Here is a 20507-nt window from a genome sequence, read left to right as displayed (position 1 = left end):
TCAACATGTGGTCTCTATAACCCTCAAATCTATAACACATCCAGCTACCAGAAGTGCTCCTTGCTTGGTGTGCTCCATTATGTTGTCTCTTAAAATTTTTATGTGAAAGTGGCATGTCTCAGGTAAATGAGCCCCATAAAAATTCTGTTTTGTTTCTTTGACCGAATTTAAACTTTATTTGAGCTAGAGTCAAGACAGAGTATACATGTGGAAAATTGCTCTCTTTCTTCCTCCCCTCTTGAACAAGTGGTGTGGTATTTAGATTTATGATTCTTTTTCCAGTTGTTTGAGTAGTCTTTTGACAAATACCATTTTAAAAAGTACAAAGCAAATTTTTTTTTCTAGTTTATAAAAATAACAAGAAAAGTCTTTAAAAACCACTGCCAAAAAACTCGTTACTAAAACAGGCTTTTAACCTGAAAATGGGGTTTAAAAATGTGCAATTTTCTCATGTGGGTTTTTTTCCCTTTCGTCTTTTTGCTAGGTGGTTGAAATGAAGATTCTTTCCTACTATGATATAACTGGAATGTTTTCTGTTAGTATGGGTGTTTACTTACCTTTTTTTTTTTACTTTTTCTCAGGTGCTAGAAATGTTCATCTTGGTATTGCAACAGTGTCATAAAGAAAATGAAGACAAATGGAAGAGATTGTCTCGGCAAATAGCTGACATCATTCTCCCAATGCTTGCAAAACAACAGGTGGTTCTATCATTGTTTTAATTCTACAAACACCTTAAATAATTGCTCTAATGTATGTATCAATAGTGGCTTTTAATTTTTCCTTTTTTTTATATGAAGACAATTTTTTTGTGGTTGCCATATTTGGAAAAAACAACTGCTGCAAGGTAAACTTAAGTCTTTGAAGTGATGAAGTTCATGTTTAAATGCATGAAGTAGATGCAGTATGATCAAGACCATCTCCAGAGGAAGGTCATTCTGTTTCTCTTAGATACATGATAATATCAGAATGCTTACTAAAGGGTGTGAAGATGGTCCTATGTTCATAGAATGTCAGAATTACTTTTTTCATGGCTACAGTGGGTCTAACTGCAGACCTGATTACTCAAAGCCCCATCCAAGCTGGCCTTGAGCACTTCCAGGAATGGGACAGCCATCCCTTCTCTGGGCAGCCTATTCCAGTGCCCCACCACCTTCACAGTAAAGAATTTCCTCCTAATACAAATCCACCTTCTTTCAGTGTAAAGCCAATCCCCCTTGTCCTGTCACTACCTGCCTGTGCACAAAGTCCCTTTCCAGTTCTCTTGTAGCCCCTTTAGGTACTGGGAGAGCGTTCTCCAGAACAACCCCAGCTCTCCCAGCTTGTCTCCATAGCAGAGGTGCTCTAGCTCCAGATATTCTTTGCTCCATGATGGCAGTTCCCCAATCCTGGGAGGAGATCTCATGTCTGGGGAGAGTGGGCAGGACCAGACAGCAGTTCTAGAGCAGAGCTAAAATGCTGACAAAATGAAATTACTGTTGTTTTGTGTGACTGCACGTGATCATCTTCCAAATTATTTAAGCAGGATAGGGGCATCTAGATTTGTAGTCCAGTCCTTTGCTTTTTGCACTTGATTACTTTATAATTTATCTAGAAATCTGTTGAAGTAAGCTGTCCTACCACTGTAGCTGTTCACTTTTCTGATGATTAGGTTTCTTTTCTCCTAGTTACCTGCCTAAGCTTAATCGTGACCAGCATTGCAGTCTATAAATAAACCTGGTAGGATGTGCAGGGAGGAGAAAAGTCTCTAAATTTTGTGACAAGTCAGTCTTTTGGTCTCATTCTCTGAATAAGGCCTATTTCTCCAAATGTGGTATGCACACTGGATTTCATATGACAGATTTTTGTCCATGTTCTTAAAACTCATGTCTAGGAAGGTCTGCAATGAAACTTAAATTTATCTTTCATAGCTTTTGGTTGCTCTGAATTTTGTACTGTAAAGAACAGCTTTATTACAGGGTGTTACAGAAATGTTTAAAACACAGAGTGTAAATTTTGTGTTTAAGTTACCTTTAGTGGACAGTTAGAAATTAGTTTTGTGTTTTTCCTTTCACAGATGCATATAGACTCTCATGATGCTTTGGGAGTATTGAACACTTTGTTTGAAATTTTGGCCCCTTCATCCCTTCGCCCTGTGGACATGCTTTTAAGGAGCATGTTTGTTACTCCTAAAACAATGGTAAGCTACTGTTTTCAGAAAAGAGAAATCTTTTCTGATATCTTTCATGCAAAACTAAAGAGAATGTGTTTCTCTTTAATAATTTGCTAAGTGATGTTCAAGTACCAGCAGCAGAATTTGGGAACAAATTGGCCAGAATTGATGTGATTTCCCAGCTGAGAGCAGTTGATACAGGAGTGTTCTGCTTATGAATTACTTTCCTTCATTTTGTATGTTGAGGATCAGGAATGTGAAGGAAGGTACTGTTACAATAAAATAGAATGCAATTTAATTAATTACATTTTTCTTACACAAGTGTTAGTAATGCTTTTATAGCTGAGAGATTGTTTTCCAGTGAATATGAGCTTGACAGTTACCACAGGAATAGCATTTTGTAAGATCTGAACTTAAAATTTATTTCTGGTTTGCTCCATTCTTAAAAGGGTCTGATTTTTTACAAGTTAATGAAAATGCTAATTTTTTAATGCCTTTCTATGTTTGTCATTTAACTTCAAAAGTATTCAATCTTCTGTATTTCTGTGTTTGTGTTAGGCATCAGTGAGCACTGTCCAACTTTGGATTTCTGGAATTTTAGCTATCCTCAGAGTTCTGATTTCACAGTCAACAGAAGACATCGTTCTATCCCGTATACAAGAGCTTTCCTTCTCACCATATTTGATTTCATGTCAAGCAATCAACAGGCTGAGATGTGGAGAAAATAACATGTCCACACCAGAGGATCACACTGAGGTCAAACAGGTGAAATACCCACCTGAAGAGACATTTTCCAGGTACATTGTCTTTTGAGTAACCTGGGGTAAGGTAAAGAGTTCTGAGAAATCACAAGTACATTGGGCAATATTTAATGCATATAAAACTTTTGTCTAAATGGAATCATGTCTGTTAATAAGTTGACATGGGACAAGTGTGTGTGGAGGAAGGAATATTGAGATGGACAGAGATGGAGAAATTGAGCAGATTTTAGAACTTGGAATTAAGTTGGTGCCTCTTCTCAAGCCAAGTGAAGGACCTAATAGAGCTGATAAAATGAGTGAATCCTGGACCTATGAAAATGAGGTCCAGAAACTTCACTGCTTTCCTTCCTTTCTGTATAGGTACTGAATGATGAAACATCCCTTTAAGTGGAAGCCCAGGTTCTGTATTAGAAACTTGGCAGCAGTGGGATTCAAATCTATTGAGTTAGGTCTGCTCTTTCTTTCTTTTTTTTTAAGACCCAGCTTTGTTTAGTTGGCTTCTGATGTTGATGTCCTTGGATGGTAACAAACTTCAGGCAAAAGAAGCGTGGAGAGATGGCAGCAGTACTATGTTGACATGATGTTTGTCATGAAGGCATTATGTTTTAATGTGGTGGAAAGTATTTGAAATAGCTGTTTGTTTAAGAAAATAATAACATTTTACTCAAGTAGGGAACTTCAGATGGGAATAGAATGCTGTTTCATGTCATTCAGCTCACTCTGAGGGTTGTGGGTTGTGGGAAGAGAGTCTTCTGGACACCCACACTGTGACCTAATGTCCAACAGCAGTGATGTGAGTAATGGAGTCATGGTCATGGCGGGGAGCAAGGATGGCTTTTCTCAAATGCCCTCTTTTGGTGCTTCTTTTGACACCACAGGTTGTCCCAGCTGGAGGTTTGATAAAGAATCTGTGTAGTAGAATGTGGATAGGTGAGGTGAGGTAAACAGGTGAATTACTGTGCCTTGCTGAATTACCCCTGCTCAGCTGAGCTGCAATGACTGTCACAGATTGGTTTTAGTTTGATTTAGCTCAATTGCTTTTAGCAAATCACTGTAAAGACACCACAGCATTCTGAATATTTGCTTTGTAAAGCAAAAAAAGTTGGGCCAATGCTACTGTGACTGCAGCTGATGAGAGATAATCTGGATTTCATATGTAATTATTGACATGCTTGTGATGATAATCCTGTTTGTTTTAGGTTAACCTGTTCTGTAGCATTTAATTTAATATGTTATTTAGGACAGATGGACAAGAGCTTTGTATTTTGTTTTTCAACCCAAAATCTCATTGGCTAACCTAATCTTTTTCTGAAAGATTGATAATTTTTCTATTGATTGTGTATGTGTTTCTTTCAAGATTCTTATTACAACTGGTTGGCATTCTACTGGAAGATATTGTTACCAAGCAATTAAAAGTGGACATGAATGAACAGCAACATACTTTTTACTGCCAGGAGCTGGGCACACTGCTTATGTGCTTAATACACATCTTCAAATCAGGTAATACTTGAGATGTTGCCCAGGTCATAGCATGCAGTGCTAGGGTGGTTTTTAAAAATTCAAAATTCAAAAATGCATTGAACTACTGAGAAGGAATATGTAAGTGCTGAAGATGTTATATCTTACTCCATGTAGAGAACTTACCAAACATGGTGCTTATGCATGCAGGGCACATTTTGCACATTTCTTCTGTCTTTGTGGAACAAAATGTAAGTAGTCACTCTTCATCTCTCCTTGTAGCTGACTAAAATTTTTCAGTCCAGAAAACACAAAACATTCCAAATTTGTGGCTGTATTTCTCATGCTTTGTCTCAGTTTGGAGGTTGGTTGGTATGTCTAGCTTAAAACACTGAGTCACTGACCACTAGCTCAGACTCATGACAAGGAAGGTGCCTGGCTTTTGCCATAATTAATAAAAATATATAAAACAAACAAGCAAAAAAAAAGAAAAAAACCCAACAAACCAAAAAAAAATCTAACTAACCAAAACCAAAACAACCACCCCAGAAAACCAGGAAAGGTGGCACTTTTCCAGCTAGCCAGTCTTGAGTTCCTTTCTTCAGGTTTGGAGATTTTCCCTTAGGTTTCTCTGCTGGATACCCAATGCCTACCCCTTTGGTAATTCCTTAGTCCCTGGCTTTATTCCTTAGTCTCATTTCTGAGTAGTGGTACTATTGTGACTTTCTTTTTTCTTTATTCTTTCTTTGCTATGGCTGCCCTTTTTGCCTTCTGATTTTTGGCTTGCAGCTGAAATGCAACCTTGGTTTACTCTTAGTTGTCTGCAATGTAAAAGGTCTTGATGCAAGTCCCTGGTTCTGCATGGGCTTCCTTGGGGACATGGGACAAGGAACTCTGTGTTCTCTTGCCTTGGTCTGTAAAAGGGGAGTTCTCCAAACTGAGGTTCTTGGTGCAAAGGCTCCAGGAGTGTGTGTGAAGAAGCACAAAATTAATCTTTGTTTTAAGTGTGCTTTAGAACCCAGAACTCTGGACATACAGAGTGACAGTTCTTTTCCCATGTGTCTGTTACAGTAATAATCTAAATATGTTTTTTATACTATTTTATTATATAAAATTATGTAATTATAATAGTATATATTTTAATTATGTATTAATTTATGTTTAGGAGAAATATTTGACTCAAATATTATAGCAAATAACTTACACCAGGGTGTTTTGGCATAAAGTGATTAAATGGTGTCAAGCTAGGAGCAATGGAATCAGAAAGTGAAGCTGGTGATTGAAATTGGGGCAGTGGGTTCCTCCACAGTTGGAGCTGGGGATAACTGAAAGGAAGGCTTAGCTAGTTCTGCTGCTGTGACTGGCTTCTAGGCTGCTCTGGGAGTCTGGCCAGGAATTATGTAGACATCTTCATTCAAAATTAAAATTAAATATTAAAATACTCATGCAGAACACTGGGATATGTGGATTAGATGATCTCTAGAAATTAATTTATTGTAAAACTACAAATAAGTTCAGGTATATTACTACCACTAGTACCAGTATGGTGTAACAGGATAAAAGAAAAGTTGTTCAGACATCTGGGCTGTATTTTCATGTCATAACATATTTATTTAGGTTGAGAATTAACTAACTGCCTGAATTTGTAATGCTTTTCTTTTGTTCAGTTAGAACCTCCACAATTATTTTCTCTTTAAGTTACATTCTCCTAACTATGGGTGTAGCTTACAGCAATTTGTGTGTGGAAACATAAGCTGTATTCTGTAATTTCTAACCACTGTTCTACTTGGATGTTTTGTCTTCTCATCCATTGCAGTTTTTTCAAAATGTGAGCATTTCTGACTCCTGTCTTTCCAGCTGTAGGAAGCTACTAGATTATAAGTGAACATTCTCAATCTGTTCCTTTGAAGTTAGAAATAAGAGGCATGAACACAGTAAAAGATGAGCATGCAATGGCTTTTATGACTGTAGGAAGTCACTAGATGGTGTAGTTTCTGCAAATGCAGGGAGCTGGAATGGGGCTAGCACTGCTTTGCTAATAAGTGGAACCAGAGATTTGAGACTCAGCTGTTTTTCCCATTCTTTGCTATTGACATTGTGTGTTTGTCACTCCTGGGGGGCAGCTTAAATTGGTCCACATGGCTGTGGAATTTACAGCTTCATTCTTCTGCATGTCTGGCAAGGAAAGAAAGTAACGCTGCAGATTTCCTTCATTATTCTCATTAGCTCTTGGTTCCTAACTGACTCTGAAGAAACTTTTTTTTCCCCCCTGATCTTATCCTCTCATAGAAACTCAAAGTCTCCTATACCTTTAGACAACTTTCCTTGTTTTCCCACTATTTTCTAATTACTTTTTTCCCAACCTTTGTTTTGGCATACAAACACAGAATCAGCCATTAGGAAGCAAAATTCTGCTTTTTTGGCTGAGTGTTCCATTTTCAGGGTAATGGCAGAAATACCATACTAATTTTTGCACTTTAGAAATTGGATGAAAGAGAATAAATTTAGTTTCAACTAAATGTGTTTGGAAAGCCATCCTCTGAAGGAGGATACTCATAGGTGTTCTTCCTTAACATTTAGAGGAGGAGTTACCTCATGGTTCTTAAGTAGAACATCTGTGTTTTAATTTACAAACAACAAACTATCCCTGGTCCACAGGTGACAGTTTAAAGTTTAATAAAGGTTTTCATGTATCAGATAAATGAGAATTGCCATGAAACCTTTCTAAACATTATTTATTGAATGTGAGAGCTGATAATTACGGGTTTGTGCACTGCCCTTGGGCAAACTTCATCACTTACCTTAAATTTGTAAAACTGCTTAGAATTTACCTTTCTTGCAGGAATTCTACCCTGAATAATTATAAAACTTCAGAGTTCAGACTAGAGCTTTGTTACTCTAACGTGGTTTTATTGTTTTCAGGGATGTTTAGAAGAATCACAGCTGCAGCCACCAGACTTTTTACAGGAGATGGATCTGATGGTAGTTTCTACACACTTGAAAGTCTGAGTGACCTTGTTCAGTCCATGATTCCCACTCATCCTTCTTTAGTTCTCCTCTGGTGTCACATTTTGCTTCTTGTCAATTATACCAACTACAACTGGTGGTCAGAAGTGCATCAAACCCCAAAGTAAGTTTTGGTTTTGTTCCCTAGTAGTGTGTTTCATATAATTATATTTTCTAAAATGATATTAAAACAATCCAGCTGCTTTCTGCCAAGCCTGTCAGCTCACTGAATGGTGCTGCTTGGATTATGAAATGTAGTTCTGCATTAACTTCATGTGTGTGCATATTGTCTGTTCTGATATTGGTGTGATTTCCAAACTAAGGAAATGTGTCCTGCACTGAGTTGCTCCTCAGAAGAGCTGCTAGGTAATCTCTCCACTTTTAAGGCAAGAAAACTTCATCTTTGTACTACTTTATATTGAAACTATGGAAATCACTATAGCAAAACACTCAGTGTTTCATGTTTATATGGAGCCCTCATATTTCACTTTCTAGGCAATAACCAGCCAGTGGAGATGATGGACTCTGTTGTGTTTGTGATAATACAATATGACCATATAACTGGAGCTACAGGATTATCTGTTCTCAGTGGGTCTCTAGCTAAATGCTGTCAAAACATGGTATTAGCATTGAGCACTGTAATAACCTCACTTGACACTGGTTGTCTGAAATGTGGAGGTTGGTTCTAAACTGGGTATGCTCTTGGTCTGAAGTTAGTTTACCCCACCTGTCAGGCATTGGAATGATTTGTCCTTGGAGGATAAGGAAGGGACCTTCTGTGAGGGTGGGTATTCCTCTGTGTTAATTGTAGAGGAGGTGAACAAGTGACTTGAGGGATGTTTCTGGTGCTTGTGCAGGGAGTGTTGGACAGTCTCATCTTGCTCTACAACTGAAGTGCATCAATATTTTCACAAATGTGAGATTCTTGCTTCAGTTCAACCTTACATATTGAAAATATATTATTCTAATTTGTGGAAACATGGAATTACCAGGATTATGAGCAAAACAGGGCAACTACTCAGGCATTGGAAAAGGCTGTCTAGGGAAGGGTGGAATCACCATCCCTGTAAGTGTTGAAAAGGTGTGTGCATGTGGCACTTCAGCATATGGCCTAGTGTGAGCCATGATGTACTGCTAGGTTAAAGGTTGGATTTGATGATCATACAGGTGACTTTAATGATTCTATGAGCTAAAATAGCAGTACATTTTTTTTTTATTTACCAGTATCATCTATTTTCTGGGTTGGGCATCACTTTTAATCTGACACTGGACTAAGTGCTCAAGAACATTTGGTTCCTACCAGAGATGCAACAGCCTGTATTTTTCTTTTAAATAGTTCATTTGGTTCTTTAGACTGTCTGAAAAAGTAATAAGCAATGCTGCAATTGTTAAAAAATCAAGATATGATGGAAAGCAAAGTATCTACTTCAAGGAAGTGTAATGTTTGAATGAAGCTTACAGAAAAAGAGGTGTCATGTAAGGGCATTGGTAGGATACTCCAAGCACTTTGTTCATGTTTCAGTAGCTATACCAAGAAAATAGTAACAACATATAATGTACTTTTTGCAGGAGACACAGCCTTTCTACTACGAAATTGCTGAGCCCTCACATATCTGGAGACAGTGATGAATCTGACCTGGAATCCAAGCGTGGCATGTGCAATCGGGAGATAGTGAGAAGAGGAGCACTCATTCTCTTCTGTGACTATGTTGTAAGTTTTGAATTATGACTTTTATAACTACAGTTTTGAGTTATTTTAGGATGCTGGCAGTCATTTATTACTGATATGTGTTAACTGAAAAGTGAAGTGTGTTAAGTGAAAAATGAAGATCTGTGAAACTAGTAATTTTATTTTCAGAGGGTGCTTCTGTAAGCTTAGATATGGCCTCATTTGGCATTGTTTTCTATTCTGAGCTGAGAGCTCTCTTGACTTGTAAAGTTTACCTGGTGGGCAATAGAATTACCTTCTGACTATCACATCCCTCACTTGGGAGGTGCTTGGGGCACACTAAGTAGTTCCAGACTTCCCAACATCAGCAGCAGTGCAGTGTCCAGGAGACAGCAAAGTTCCATCTCTACACCATAAGAAAAGAGGTTTTACATTAACGTTTTAACTTCCATTTTGGTTCTCCAGTAAAGCCAATTTCTGTGGCTTTGGCCTTTTGCTGCCTCAGTATTAGAGTTTTAGTTCATTGGGAATTTCTGAAGGGAGTTTTCAGTAGTAGGAGGTATTGCACTTGGCTTTGCACCTCAGATCAGTTTTGAGGTAAGGAAACTGCATTCCTTTCAGGTTCAACTCAACAGAAAGCTTTGTTTAGGAAGCCCTTCAAGTACTAATGGACAGTCCCTAGGGTCAGATTAGAGGTCATCTAAGGTAAAATCCTCCAAAACCTCTTTATTGAGGCACTGTGCAAGCTCTCAGCATTGCCTGGTTAACTCTACAGATATTTTCATGTTGCATTCCACTGCATATTGATATGCACAGGCCTTTAGAGGTTTGACATTAATTATTGACAGATCTCTTTGGATTTGCTTTCCAGAAATTCTTCATTTTCTGTTAAAGGCCAGTAGTGATAAGAAATTTTTAAGAAGCCTAAATGAAAATCACATTTTGCAGGACAGCTCTGTGGTGTATGTTCATTTCAAAGCCATTTCATTAAAAGCAGCATCTTTTTTTCTTCTCAATTTACTTGTTTCTAACCTGTTTTTTAGTGTTTTTAGAAAAATAAGCTGCATGTTCGTGGTAAATACCTTAATTTGCCATAAGAGCAAAACATTTGGAAAATATATCATGTAAAAATAATGATGGTGGTATTAAGATATAGACACTCTTTGCTATTATTTCAAAATAACTACCAGAATTATATATGAGAAACTTCATGTTGTGTCATGTTTAGTAATTAAAATCTGAATTTTAATTACTGCAATGAAATTTTTCATTTTTTCCCCTTCAGTGTCAAAACCTACATGATTCAGAACACCTGACCTGGCTTATTGTGAATCATGTTCAAGACTTGATTAATCTGTCCCATGAGCCTCCAGTACAAGATTTTATCAGTGCTGTTCACAGGAATTCAGCAGCCTCTGGTCTCTTCATCCAGGCCATTCAGTCACGCTGTGAGAATCTTGCAGCTGTAAGTTTAACTTTTTGACTTCTTGTAAAGAATAAAGTCACTTCATGTCAGCATAAGTTTAACTGATAAGTATGCAAAGTTTGACATTTCTGGGTCATTTATCAACTTGTAATTTTATTTTTAAAGTCACTTACTTAAAAATGCAAGCAGCAAACCTTATATTAGCAACTTCAGCATTAGATGTGTTCCAGTCCATCAAATCTATCAATTCAGGTGGAGATGATTAAGCTGCTTTTCTTCCTTAATGGATATTTTCCCACATAATCAATATCTGCTGGGTAAATTAAAGCTGTAACTTTCAACTTGGATTTCAGTGCCTTAGTAGTATAAAAAGCAAACTAACTATAGAGGCAGGAGTAGGAGCCAGTCCATCTTCATAGGCCCTGGCAATATGAAAATGATTAGTGAGCTCATGCCTTCCTCATTGGTCTGTTTTGAAAGTTGTAGCCACTTGGTGAGGGAAAATCACAGAGAAATTCAGGGTATTATTTCTGTTGATTATTTTAGTTTCCAAATTAAAAGGAGTGGACAATGTTTTATAGAGATGTAAGGTTGTATGCATCTCTCTTAATCATGGGAAATTTCATTTGCTGCACTTTCTCTAGAGATAATTGTGATTAATGTGATAATAATCTAGAGATAATTGTGCCACCTGCACCCTGAGTAGCTTCAGTGCTGTTTCCTATCTCTTTCCATTGTCTCTGTGCAAATCTAGGGCAGCTTTACAGTTATGTGATATTAGTCTGGGCTTCACTAGCTGAGAATCAGCAGAATGAACTAAACTGAATATATTTTAATGGAAGATGTAGTCACTGTGTGAAATGCTTGGTGATTATCAGGAAAGACAATAAAATTAAAATAGCTGGCATTAACAGACTGCTCTAAACCAAGATTGCTTTCATGAGTCAAACTAGTTTGTCTCTGTGATTTTCCCTTTAGAATATTAGTGCTGAATTGCTGCTCATATTTAAAAAAATAAAAGAAATTTTAAAAATTATTTGCACATCCTTTTGATCCTGAGTTGCTACTGCTGTTTCTTAACATATGCTCAGAAAACCCCCCAAGGATTGTCTGGATTTTTGTACTGTCACGTGTCTTGACTATGCACATGTTTTGTCTTCTTCAAAAGGAGGTGAATCTTCTCACTCTATTCAAAGCTTTTTGCAATTTCATTTAAATCTGTAGCTTTTTTTCCCCTAAAAGTTTTGCTCCCTATGCTTTGTTTACTCTTGTAAGAGTGAATTTTTACAGTTACACATCAAACAACTTATTGTTCATATCAATTAAATGACCCAGTAACTCACACAGAGACAATTATATTGATCAGGTACTTTTATCTGAGCGTCTTTCCCCTTTAAGATCTTTGTATTCCAGACTGATTGTAAATGTTTTGGTCTGTTTCTCTGTTCCATGCTGGACATGAAGCCCACCACCCTGAAGAAGACCTTGCAGTGTTTGGAGGGAATCCACCTGAGCCAGTCTGGGGCGGTGCTGACGCTGTACGTGGACAAGCTGCTGTGCACGCCCTTCCGCGTGCTGGCGCGCATGGTGGACACCCTGGCCTGCCGCCGCGTGGAGATGCTGCTGGCAGCAACTCTGCAGGTACACAGCAATCCCTGCCTGGCAAGCACTTTGGGTGCTACCAGGCTTGTCAAGAGCAATGGTTTAAAGCACATCAAAATATGATTAAGTGATTTCATTTGAGAAAGTTTTTTATTTTTGTATAGAGATACCTGAATTGTTGGAGCCCGGGGCATTCCTCTGACTGCCCTGGATGACTCTGGCAGGGGGCTCAGAGACCTTGGCATGGAGTCAAAAACACCCATGCCTTCAATTTTAGCCCACTGAAAAAATTACCAACTTTGTGTGAAGATTTACAAGCCACAAGAGTTTGAGTGGAATAATAGTTAATTTATCACAGGGCAAAATAGTAGAATTTTGGGGATTTAGAATGGGCGTTTAAGAGGCAAGATGGAGGAATCTGGGCGTGTCCTGTCCTTCTTCTTCTTGTCCTCCATCTTCTGCTGTGATGGTGACACTTCTAGATTGGTTTAGAGCAGAGACAGACTGTCTAACATAGGTGATAGATATTGGAAAATTACTGTAAATGAAGTACACTTAATTCTTAGTATAAAAAGCTAACACCACCCCAAGGGCGGTCAGTGTGCCACCAACTGACCTGCCAGACAGATCTCAGCAGGTCAGAGAAGGGATGTTATAGATAAGAAAAAAATAAACAACCTTGAAAAGCAGAACTGACGAATCTCAACTTCTTTGGTTGTGAGGCTGGGAAAGAAGAGACTTTCTAATACCTTGGGAGCCATTTCGAGTACAGAAACCCAAGAGTAAATGTTTATTTTATTTCTCTTTATTGTTGATCTGGTAAAAGTATTTTTGGGGATTTTACATCTATCTGTCCTGTAAAATTCCTGTGATTTTTTTTCATATAGAACAGCATTGCTCAGTTACCAGTTGAAGAACTGGATAGAATTCAGGAGTACCTTCAAAACAGTGGATTAGCAGCAAGGTAAATAAGACCAACAATACCATTAAAATGTCAAACTAGGTAATGTTCTAATACAAATTGTATTAACTCTGTTTTCCCACATTTTGGCTTTTTTCCTAGAGGTCAGATAGTGGGTTGTTTTTGGTAGTAAACTGGGATTAAAGCCTCTCATAAGATGCTGGCATGTTCTGGTCCAAGGTGCAGTTGTGCTGGCTGTGTTGAATTTGCAATAAGAACTACTTAAGAACTGAAGCAAGCTCTAGAGGGTTGCTTCAAATTCTCTTTCCTGCATCCCACTCAGTATTTAACTTTTGAGAGACAGCAGCTGCAAATTAATTTCTTGACAAAATCTGTTTTACTAAAGCGAATTTTATTTTCCTCAAACTTGCAAAATATTGTCAGTTCAAGCTAAGTGGGCTTGGGTTTTTTTAGTTTGGTTTTTTTTTCCTCCCAGACAACTGTGTTAAAAGTTTTAACTGTTCAGTCTTCTGGCTGTTTAAACTGCTGGTATAAAAAAGAGCAAATTACTATTATTTTTAAAGACTTCTATTTGATGTTGGAAAGATCTTTATTTACTCCTCTTGTCATTGGTGTTTGAGGTTAATATCTGTTGACTGAAATTAATAGGGGAAAGAACATAGAATGTGAGACTGCAGTAGAGCAATAGTAATGTGCCTACGTAGGTAATGTTCAATTTAATAAGAAAAAAAAATTAAAAACTTACTTTGTACAAGTTCTTGATAGCAGTAGTGGAATTAAAAAAAAAAAAACAAAAAAAACCTGAACAAAAAAAAAAAAATTCTGACACTGACAAAAATCCAGAAACTGGAGTTTTTAGTACAGTGGGGGATCATTTTTTTAATAGAAGTATAGTTTTAGTGGATTATTGGTTAGCATCTGTTAAAATGTATTTTTTGCAGTCAAATAATCAGTACACTGACTCTTCTTACTCAATAAAAGATGTGCTGGATAAATAAAGCTGTATTTTAAGCTTAGGTATGTCACTAATTTTAACACTAAATTAAATTTAAATCTTTATTTGTTGGTGGTGCTGAGTTAATTAATATTGGCCTCTGATACCCAAAGAAAGTTTGCATCATATGACTGCATGTATCTAACAAAAAACTGAGGACCCTAGTGCTTTTCTGTCCTGGGATTGGAATTGAGTCACTGGATGTGTTTCTATCTTTAAATGATTTACAGAGCTGAGAGAGCTCTGTGCTGATGTGTTCTTCTGTTTTCAGACACCAAAGGCTCTACTCACTCCTGGATAGGTTTCGTCTCATGGTAGCTCCAGACACAACCAGTCCCTCACCTCTGGTCACCTCACACCCACTGGATGGGGAAGATCAACCACCTCTAGAGAATGTAGTTCTAGACAAAGTAAGATTATCTTTAGAAAGAGTCACTGGAAGTGCCTTGGCTATAAACAAGCTTTATTCTTTACAAAATATTTAAATGCAGCTTATTTTTACTGTGCAGCTAATGCTCTCAGGATTGTCATATGGTATCTCAAATATAGATCAGTGATTAATTTCATGTGTGTTGGCTGACTGTTGAACTTAGGATGGATGATTAGCACAAACATAGATGTTTGTTATATTGACAGTGCTGTGAAAAATTTACCAAGTTTGGTTTCTTTGCTCAGCTTTAATGGAAAGATTTATATACAGTTCAATAGAGACAGATAAATAATTTTGTTTTCTTGATGTGTTTTACTACAGTTATTAGTTTTATTCGTTTGCTGAAAGTTGTTGGCTGTCTCTTGGAAATTAAACATTGCTTGTTCAGTTTGTCCTTCTCAGCTTTAAATTACTTTCAGAGAACAATCAAGAATGCTGAAATGTTTCTGTCTTTCATGAACTTAGACATGATTATTTCCAGGTAAAGTGGAAGGCTAAGAGCAAATCTTGGGGCCTTCTGTCCTCCTTTTTTCTAGTTTGTCCCATGGTACAAATAATTTCTCCTTTTCATCCCTCCATGTTCTATAGTGATACACAGTAATGTAATAGGAAACTTATGTAACTGGGATGGCAAAAAGCATTTGATTAGCTGAAAGTTGGGATGAGTCTGAGCAGTCATTGGCTTAGGGGAGATGTTGAGACCTACTTGGACAGCAGGAGAAAATGCTGAGCCCAGAAATCATTTACCCATAGCTTTGTCTTCAAATTACCCCAAAAATCTCCTTTGTCTGTCACTGTAAATTCTAAACAAAAGTAGTTTTTGTGTGCTTCTGCCACAACTTCTGCACGGTTCACAGAATCATAGAATATCTTACATTGGAAGGGACTCATAAGGATCAATGAGTCCAACTCCCTATTCTCACAGGGCTACATAAAAATAAATCCTATCACTAATAACATTGTCCAGATGCTCCTTGAACTCTGACAGGTTTAGCTATGTTCTAATTAATTAGTGTCAGCAAATTTATTTGAATCTTTGGGGGAAAAAATATATATACAATATATTTATTATTTATATTTATTATATATCTATTATTTGAAGGGTTTTCTTCCTTGGTTTTAGTATTGGTTTTTCTCTAATCACTGTTATATTTGTGTGACTACTGAGTATTCCATGCTTTTTTTCTAGATTGTCTGGTCAGGTTTAGGATCCTAATACAAGAACCTACAGTCTATATGATTCCTCATTTCCTGTCCAGACTTTATGGAAATAGACAACTTGTCACTGAGCATCCATTGGTCCAGTTTAAGATGTTCCATTTCCATTCACCAGTTGGTTGTTTTGCCTTGCTTTTTAATTTAAGGTTTTGGGTTTTTTTTAATTAATGTAGCCTATGAATGTCTTAGACATGCAGTGCTAATGAGCAGTTCTCCCTCCATATACTGTGTTGTTTTCTGGAAACAAGCATGTAATAAATTTCCTTTTTTGATCGTTGAAGGACTGGTACGTGTCCCTAGTGCGGTCACAGTGTTACATCAGGTCTGACTCAGCACTTCTGGAAGGAGCAGAGCTGGTAAATAGGATTCCTCAGCCTGACCTGAACTCATTCATGACCAGCAAGGTAACTTGGTCAGAGGAAGATGATGAAAGTAGTTCAAGTGTTCCTATTGGTAGTATTAATAGATTACATTCTGAAGTGTTTAGATTCTTGAATGTAAACATTTCAAATTTGTATAATGCTGACAATATATACTGATAATACTAATTCACTTAATTTTAGAAACTAAAATAGTAGATATTTGTGTAAAATATCAGTGGATATCAGTCTAGCAATGTTGCTAATAGTAACTTACTAGTAGTACAGGTTGAGTAGATAGAGTGGAAGCAAAGGTTTATTTATATATTGCAATCAGTTTTACATAACCTTGATTTACCATACAGTCTTTTCCAAGGCCAGCTGTTTCTGTAACCTCTTCAATATTTGTGCTGGATGACTTGCAGTAAGCCAGTAACAGGCCACAGACAGTAAATCTGGCACAAAGGACAACTTGTATCTAAGGATGTCTTTTGTTCAAATTCTCACCATGATATTTGCTGCTGGTGTGCAGAAATAATAGTAAAAAAGCTGTTTTTAAAAGGATACTTGATTAGTTTGTTTGAAAAATTATTACTTGAAGATTCCTTGTATATTTGTCATCCTTAAACTTTATTTACACATTGTCCTGAAAATTTGGAATAAGCATATTGATTTTTCTTTCCAATATGGTACTGGTTGGAATTGAAATTTGGAGCCACTGTGGGCTAAACCATATTGTTACACCACAGTAGAGCAGAGGTGCTAATAATAAGTTTGTTAATCAATAAACTCTAAATTTACCACCACATTAGTGTGTTAGAATAATACCACCAGATACTTAGTTTCACTTTAAAAGCAATTTTTTAAAATTTCCTCTTTGATTTCAGGAGTTCAACCTAAGCTTGTTAGCACCTTGTTTAAGCCTTGGTATGAATGAGATCTCAAGGGAGCAGAAGAGCAGCCTCTTTGAAACAGCTTGGAGAGTAACTCTGGACCATGTGTCTTCTGCTGTACAAAACCTTCCAGCCACCCACCAGGTTTTTCAGCCACTATTGCCAACTGAGCCATCAGCCTACTGGAAAAAACTAAGCGACATCTTTGGTAATAGAAATAATGATCTTTTAAAGTTTATTCTCTCCTCTGCAAAGATACTTTACAGATGTCTTGTGAATACATGAACTTACTATTTAAAAAAAAAAAAAAAATCAAGATACCTGGCATAAAAGTGCTTATGAAATAGTTCTGAAAAAGGTTTATTGAATGGAAAAAAATTCAAACTGCTAGATTTCATCCAGTCTTATTTTATAGGAGATGAGGTGATGTATCAGTCTATGATGACACTTTGTCGTGCACTGGCTCAGTATTTGTTGTTACTCTCAAAACTACCAGCTGGTCTCCGTGTTCCTCCTGACAAAGAGGGTGACATCCTGAAATTCGTAGTGATGTCAGTAGAGGTAAGAAACTACACCATAAATAAAGAAGTGATGAAATGTTGGGAGAGGGAACAACTCTCTCTTAAACTGATCACCACTGAGTAATTTTTGATTGGGGCAATTCTTTTGTCTTAACTGTAGCAATTTCTTCTTAGTGTTTGTGTTTGACTTTTGCTAGCAAATCAGATTTGGGTTGTGGGACAAGGACAGCTTTATACAAGGAGAGGTTGATTGACTGATGGACTGATGCTGCCATTTGGGAGAATGGGCCTTGCACTGATTTTTGGGACACTTAATAAACAGTATATAGATGTCATAATTTTATTGTACTTAAAAAAAATAGTGTTTTCTCAGGGAAAAAAACCCCAATATTATTTGCTACTAATACTTTACATTTTGCTGAGTTAAAAAAAAGTCAGCCTTGGTTAGAAGTTGTTCTCTTTTGAGAATTTGCTCTAAATGGGTAACTTCTCTTTTTGTACAGGCACTATCATGGCATTTAGTGCATGACCAGATTCCATTAAGTGTAGATCTTCAAGCTGGTCTGGATTGTTGCTGTCTGACACTACAGCAGCCTAGTCTCTGGAATCTGCTGTCTTCTACAGCTCATGTGACATATGCTTGCTCCTTAATTAACTGCATTAGATTCATCATAGAAGCAGGTGAGTGCAGTTTGATCAACTAGGAGAAAAGTTTTGTTAATAGATTGACAGTCATCATTGATCAAATGCTGTGTGTCTGCAATATTTCCTTTGAGTCCTTATTAGTAATTTGTTTGACACATTTAGTTTTTACTACTTTAATTTTCTGTTTAAAATTTAGTGTTTACTTTTGAACTTAGCAAATGCTTTGGATATGTCAAACATTTGACTACTGTGTGGTGTTGATTAAAAAATGGAATATGAAATAGGTAATAGCTGTATCATTCAAATATTTTCTCCAATTCAGTTGCTGTGGAACCTGGTAATCAACTTCTGAGTCCTGAAAGAAAGAATACTTCAAAACCTTTAAGTGAGGGAGAAAGTGATTCAAATGTACAGAGTGAGTAAACATTGAATTTTGCTTCTACCCTGAACTTTCACTGAAGAAATATTTTTTGGTACCCTTTCCATTACTACTATTTTTAACAATGAAAGTTCATCTGAGACCTTATTTGTATTTGGTAAATGTCTATTAAATATAGGTTGCCACAGTTTTACAGGTATAGTTGCTTTTTCTTGAAAGTTATACATTAATGCAGATTTTTCTTTTGGGGGTTTCTGTTAGCTGTGCAGTATGCTACAGACTGAGCTTTTTAAAGTGTGGGATTTTAAATTTTAAAAATTTGTTTGTGTCCTTATTGTAGTTTTGTCCTTTTTAATTAACGTACTCTTTCGTTAAGAATTTTTTGTGTTTCTGTGTTTTTAAATTACTTGTCTTTTGAGTGGATTTGTAAAGCTGAATTTCTTTCTCTCCCAACAAAGAAACAAAACACATTATTGCAGCATGTGAAATGATAGCTGAGATGGTGGAATGCTTACAGACTGTCTTGTCACTGGGGCACAAAAGAAACAGCAGCATCCCTGCATTTCTCACTCCTGTCCTCAAGAACATCATCATCAGTTTAGCAAGGCTGCCTCTAGTGAACAGCTACACCAGAGTACCTCCCTTGGTATGTTTATTATGCTTTGCTTTCAGGACTTTAAAAGTTATTGAAAAACTTTGAAAACCAGACATGGTGCTGCATCTGAAATTCTACAACAGTAGGACTTCAGCCTTCAGCTGGTTTGATCAATCAGTTTTCTTTTTGAACACTGAGTAACAAACAACATATGCAGGGTCACTTCTCTGTTTCTCAGTGCTCTGTTTCTGAGGGAATGTAAAAACATAATAATTTTTTTTGATTGAAACTTTTTTGCCCCCTCTCTGATATATCAGTGTGCTTTTTCATATTATGTGAACTGTCTTCCTTAAATTCCATTTCAGCATCATTTCTGCACAATTTCTAAACTGAAATATGTGACAGAAACTTACTTGCTTCTGTACCTAAACTTAGACCATAAAACTGGATAATTTTTAGTGGGAAGTATGGTAGAAAAAGCCCTAAAATAAGAAATATGGTGTACATTTTATACAAGTTTTGTTAGATGTTCCATCTTCCTTTGAGTATTTTTCTGTTTGGAGAACTGCTTTAATTTACTGATGTCTTGTTGTCTTTGAGGGGTACCTGTATATTTAGAGCTGTAATATAAATACTAGATCTGGCTTGGGTAATTAAACTTTCATTATACTTGTTTAGGTCTGGAAATTAGGCTGGTCACCAAAGCCTTCAGGTGACTTTGGCACAGTTTTTCCTGAAATCCCAGTAGAATTTCTTCAAGAAAAGGAAATCTTTAAGGAGTTCATCTATCGCATTAATACACTTGGTATGTACAAAATGGAATGAATACACTTGGCTCTCATTGGGCATTTATCTGTGTTTTGAAATTACTGAATAACTGTATCTGAAATCATTTGCTTACTTTTGTTGCATATGTGGAAGACAGATAATATTTCAGAGCAGCTTAGTAATTGGGCTGCAGTAATTCATACATTTCATTCAATGAAAAGAATAAGTTATAGAAATTAAGCCAAAAGTTATTCCAGCTCAGGGAAGATTTCAGTGTGCTCTTGCAGAATGACCATTTGTTTTCTGGAGCATATGCTTGACAGTATGTTTGAGGATATTTTGCTTCCCCCTGACTTTTTTCTATTAATGCACAGTATAAAGTCCTGGGATAAGATACCTCTGTAACTTACCTTCAGCTCAGACATCAGATTTTTGGGTTGGACTAGAAGGTCCTGAAAATAATACTTCCTACCCAAACCATTCTAAGAGTGTCTTAGCACAGTGTTTCCAGTCCACTCCATCTTCTTGGAGCTGAAGGAGAGAAACTGCAATGTTGTTCTCTGCCATTCCCATCCACACCTAGTAGATCACAGAATAATCTGAACTGTAAGGGACCCACAAGGATCATCCCAGCTCCTGGCCCTGCACAGCACCATCCCCAGCAGTCCCACCATGGGCCTGAGAGTATTGTTCAAACATTTATTAAAATCTG

General features: G+C 36.9%; 1 protein-coding gene across 2 annotated transcripts in view; it reads left to right on the top strand.

The window, feature by feature from the left end:
- Positions 1 to 20507, top strand: part of HTT (huntingtin) — an 81519-nt gene that overhangs the window by 44024 nt on the left and 16988 nt on the right. For both annotated transcript variants that reach the window (XM_077177775.1, XM_054632472.2), the window contains 17 exons: positions 582 to 698; positions 2054 to 2176; positions 2708 to 2946; positions 4268 to 4410; positions 7291 to 7498; positions 8944 to 9085; positions 10329 to 10508; positions 11934 to 12110; positions 12959 to 13035; positions 14259 to 14397; positions 15917 to 16039; positions 16882 to 17095; positions 17303 to 17448; positions 17912 to 18089; positions 18376 to 18468; positions 18891 to 19078; positions 19706 to 19832. In XM_077177775.1, the coding sequence (XP_077033890.1) occupies positions 582 to 698; positions 2054 to 2176; positions 2708 to 2946; positions 4268 to 4410; positions 7291 to 7498; positions 8944 to 9085; positions 10329 to 10508; positions 11934 to 12110; positions 12959 to 13035; positions 14259 to 14397; positions 15917 to 16039; positions 16882 to 17095; positions 17303 to 17448; positions 17912 to 18089; positions 18376 to 18468; positions 18891 to 19078; positions 19706 to 19832 (2614 nt within the window). The remainder of the gene's footprint in view (positions 1 to 581; positions 699 to 2053; positions 2177 to 2707; positions 2947 to 4267; positions 4411 to 7290; positions 7499 to 8943; positions 9086 to 10328; positions 10509 to 11933; positions 12111 to 12958; positions 13036 to 14258; positions 14398 to 15916; positions 16040 to 16881; positions 17096 to 17302; positions 17449 to 17911; positions 18090 to 18375; positions 18469 to 18890; positions 19079 to 19705; positions 19833 to 20507) is intronic.

This window comes from Agelaius phoeniceus, chromosome 4, assembly GCF_051311805.1.
Source record: "Agelaius phoeniceus isolate bAgePho1 chromosome 4, bAgePho1.hap1, whole genome shotgun sequence".
In the NCBI taxonomy this organism is placed as follows: domain Eukaryota; kingdom Metazoa; phylum Chordata; class Aves; order Passeriformes; family Icteridae; genus Agelaius; species Agelaius phoeniceus.
The sequence above is the reverse complement of the archived record's forward strand: the minus strand, read 5'-3'. Positions and strand labels throughout refer to the sequence as shown.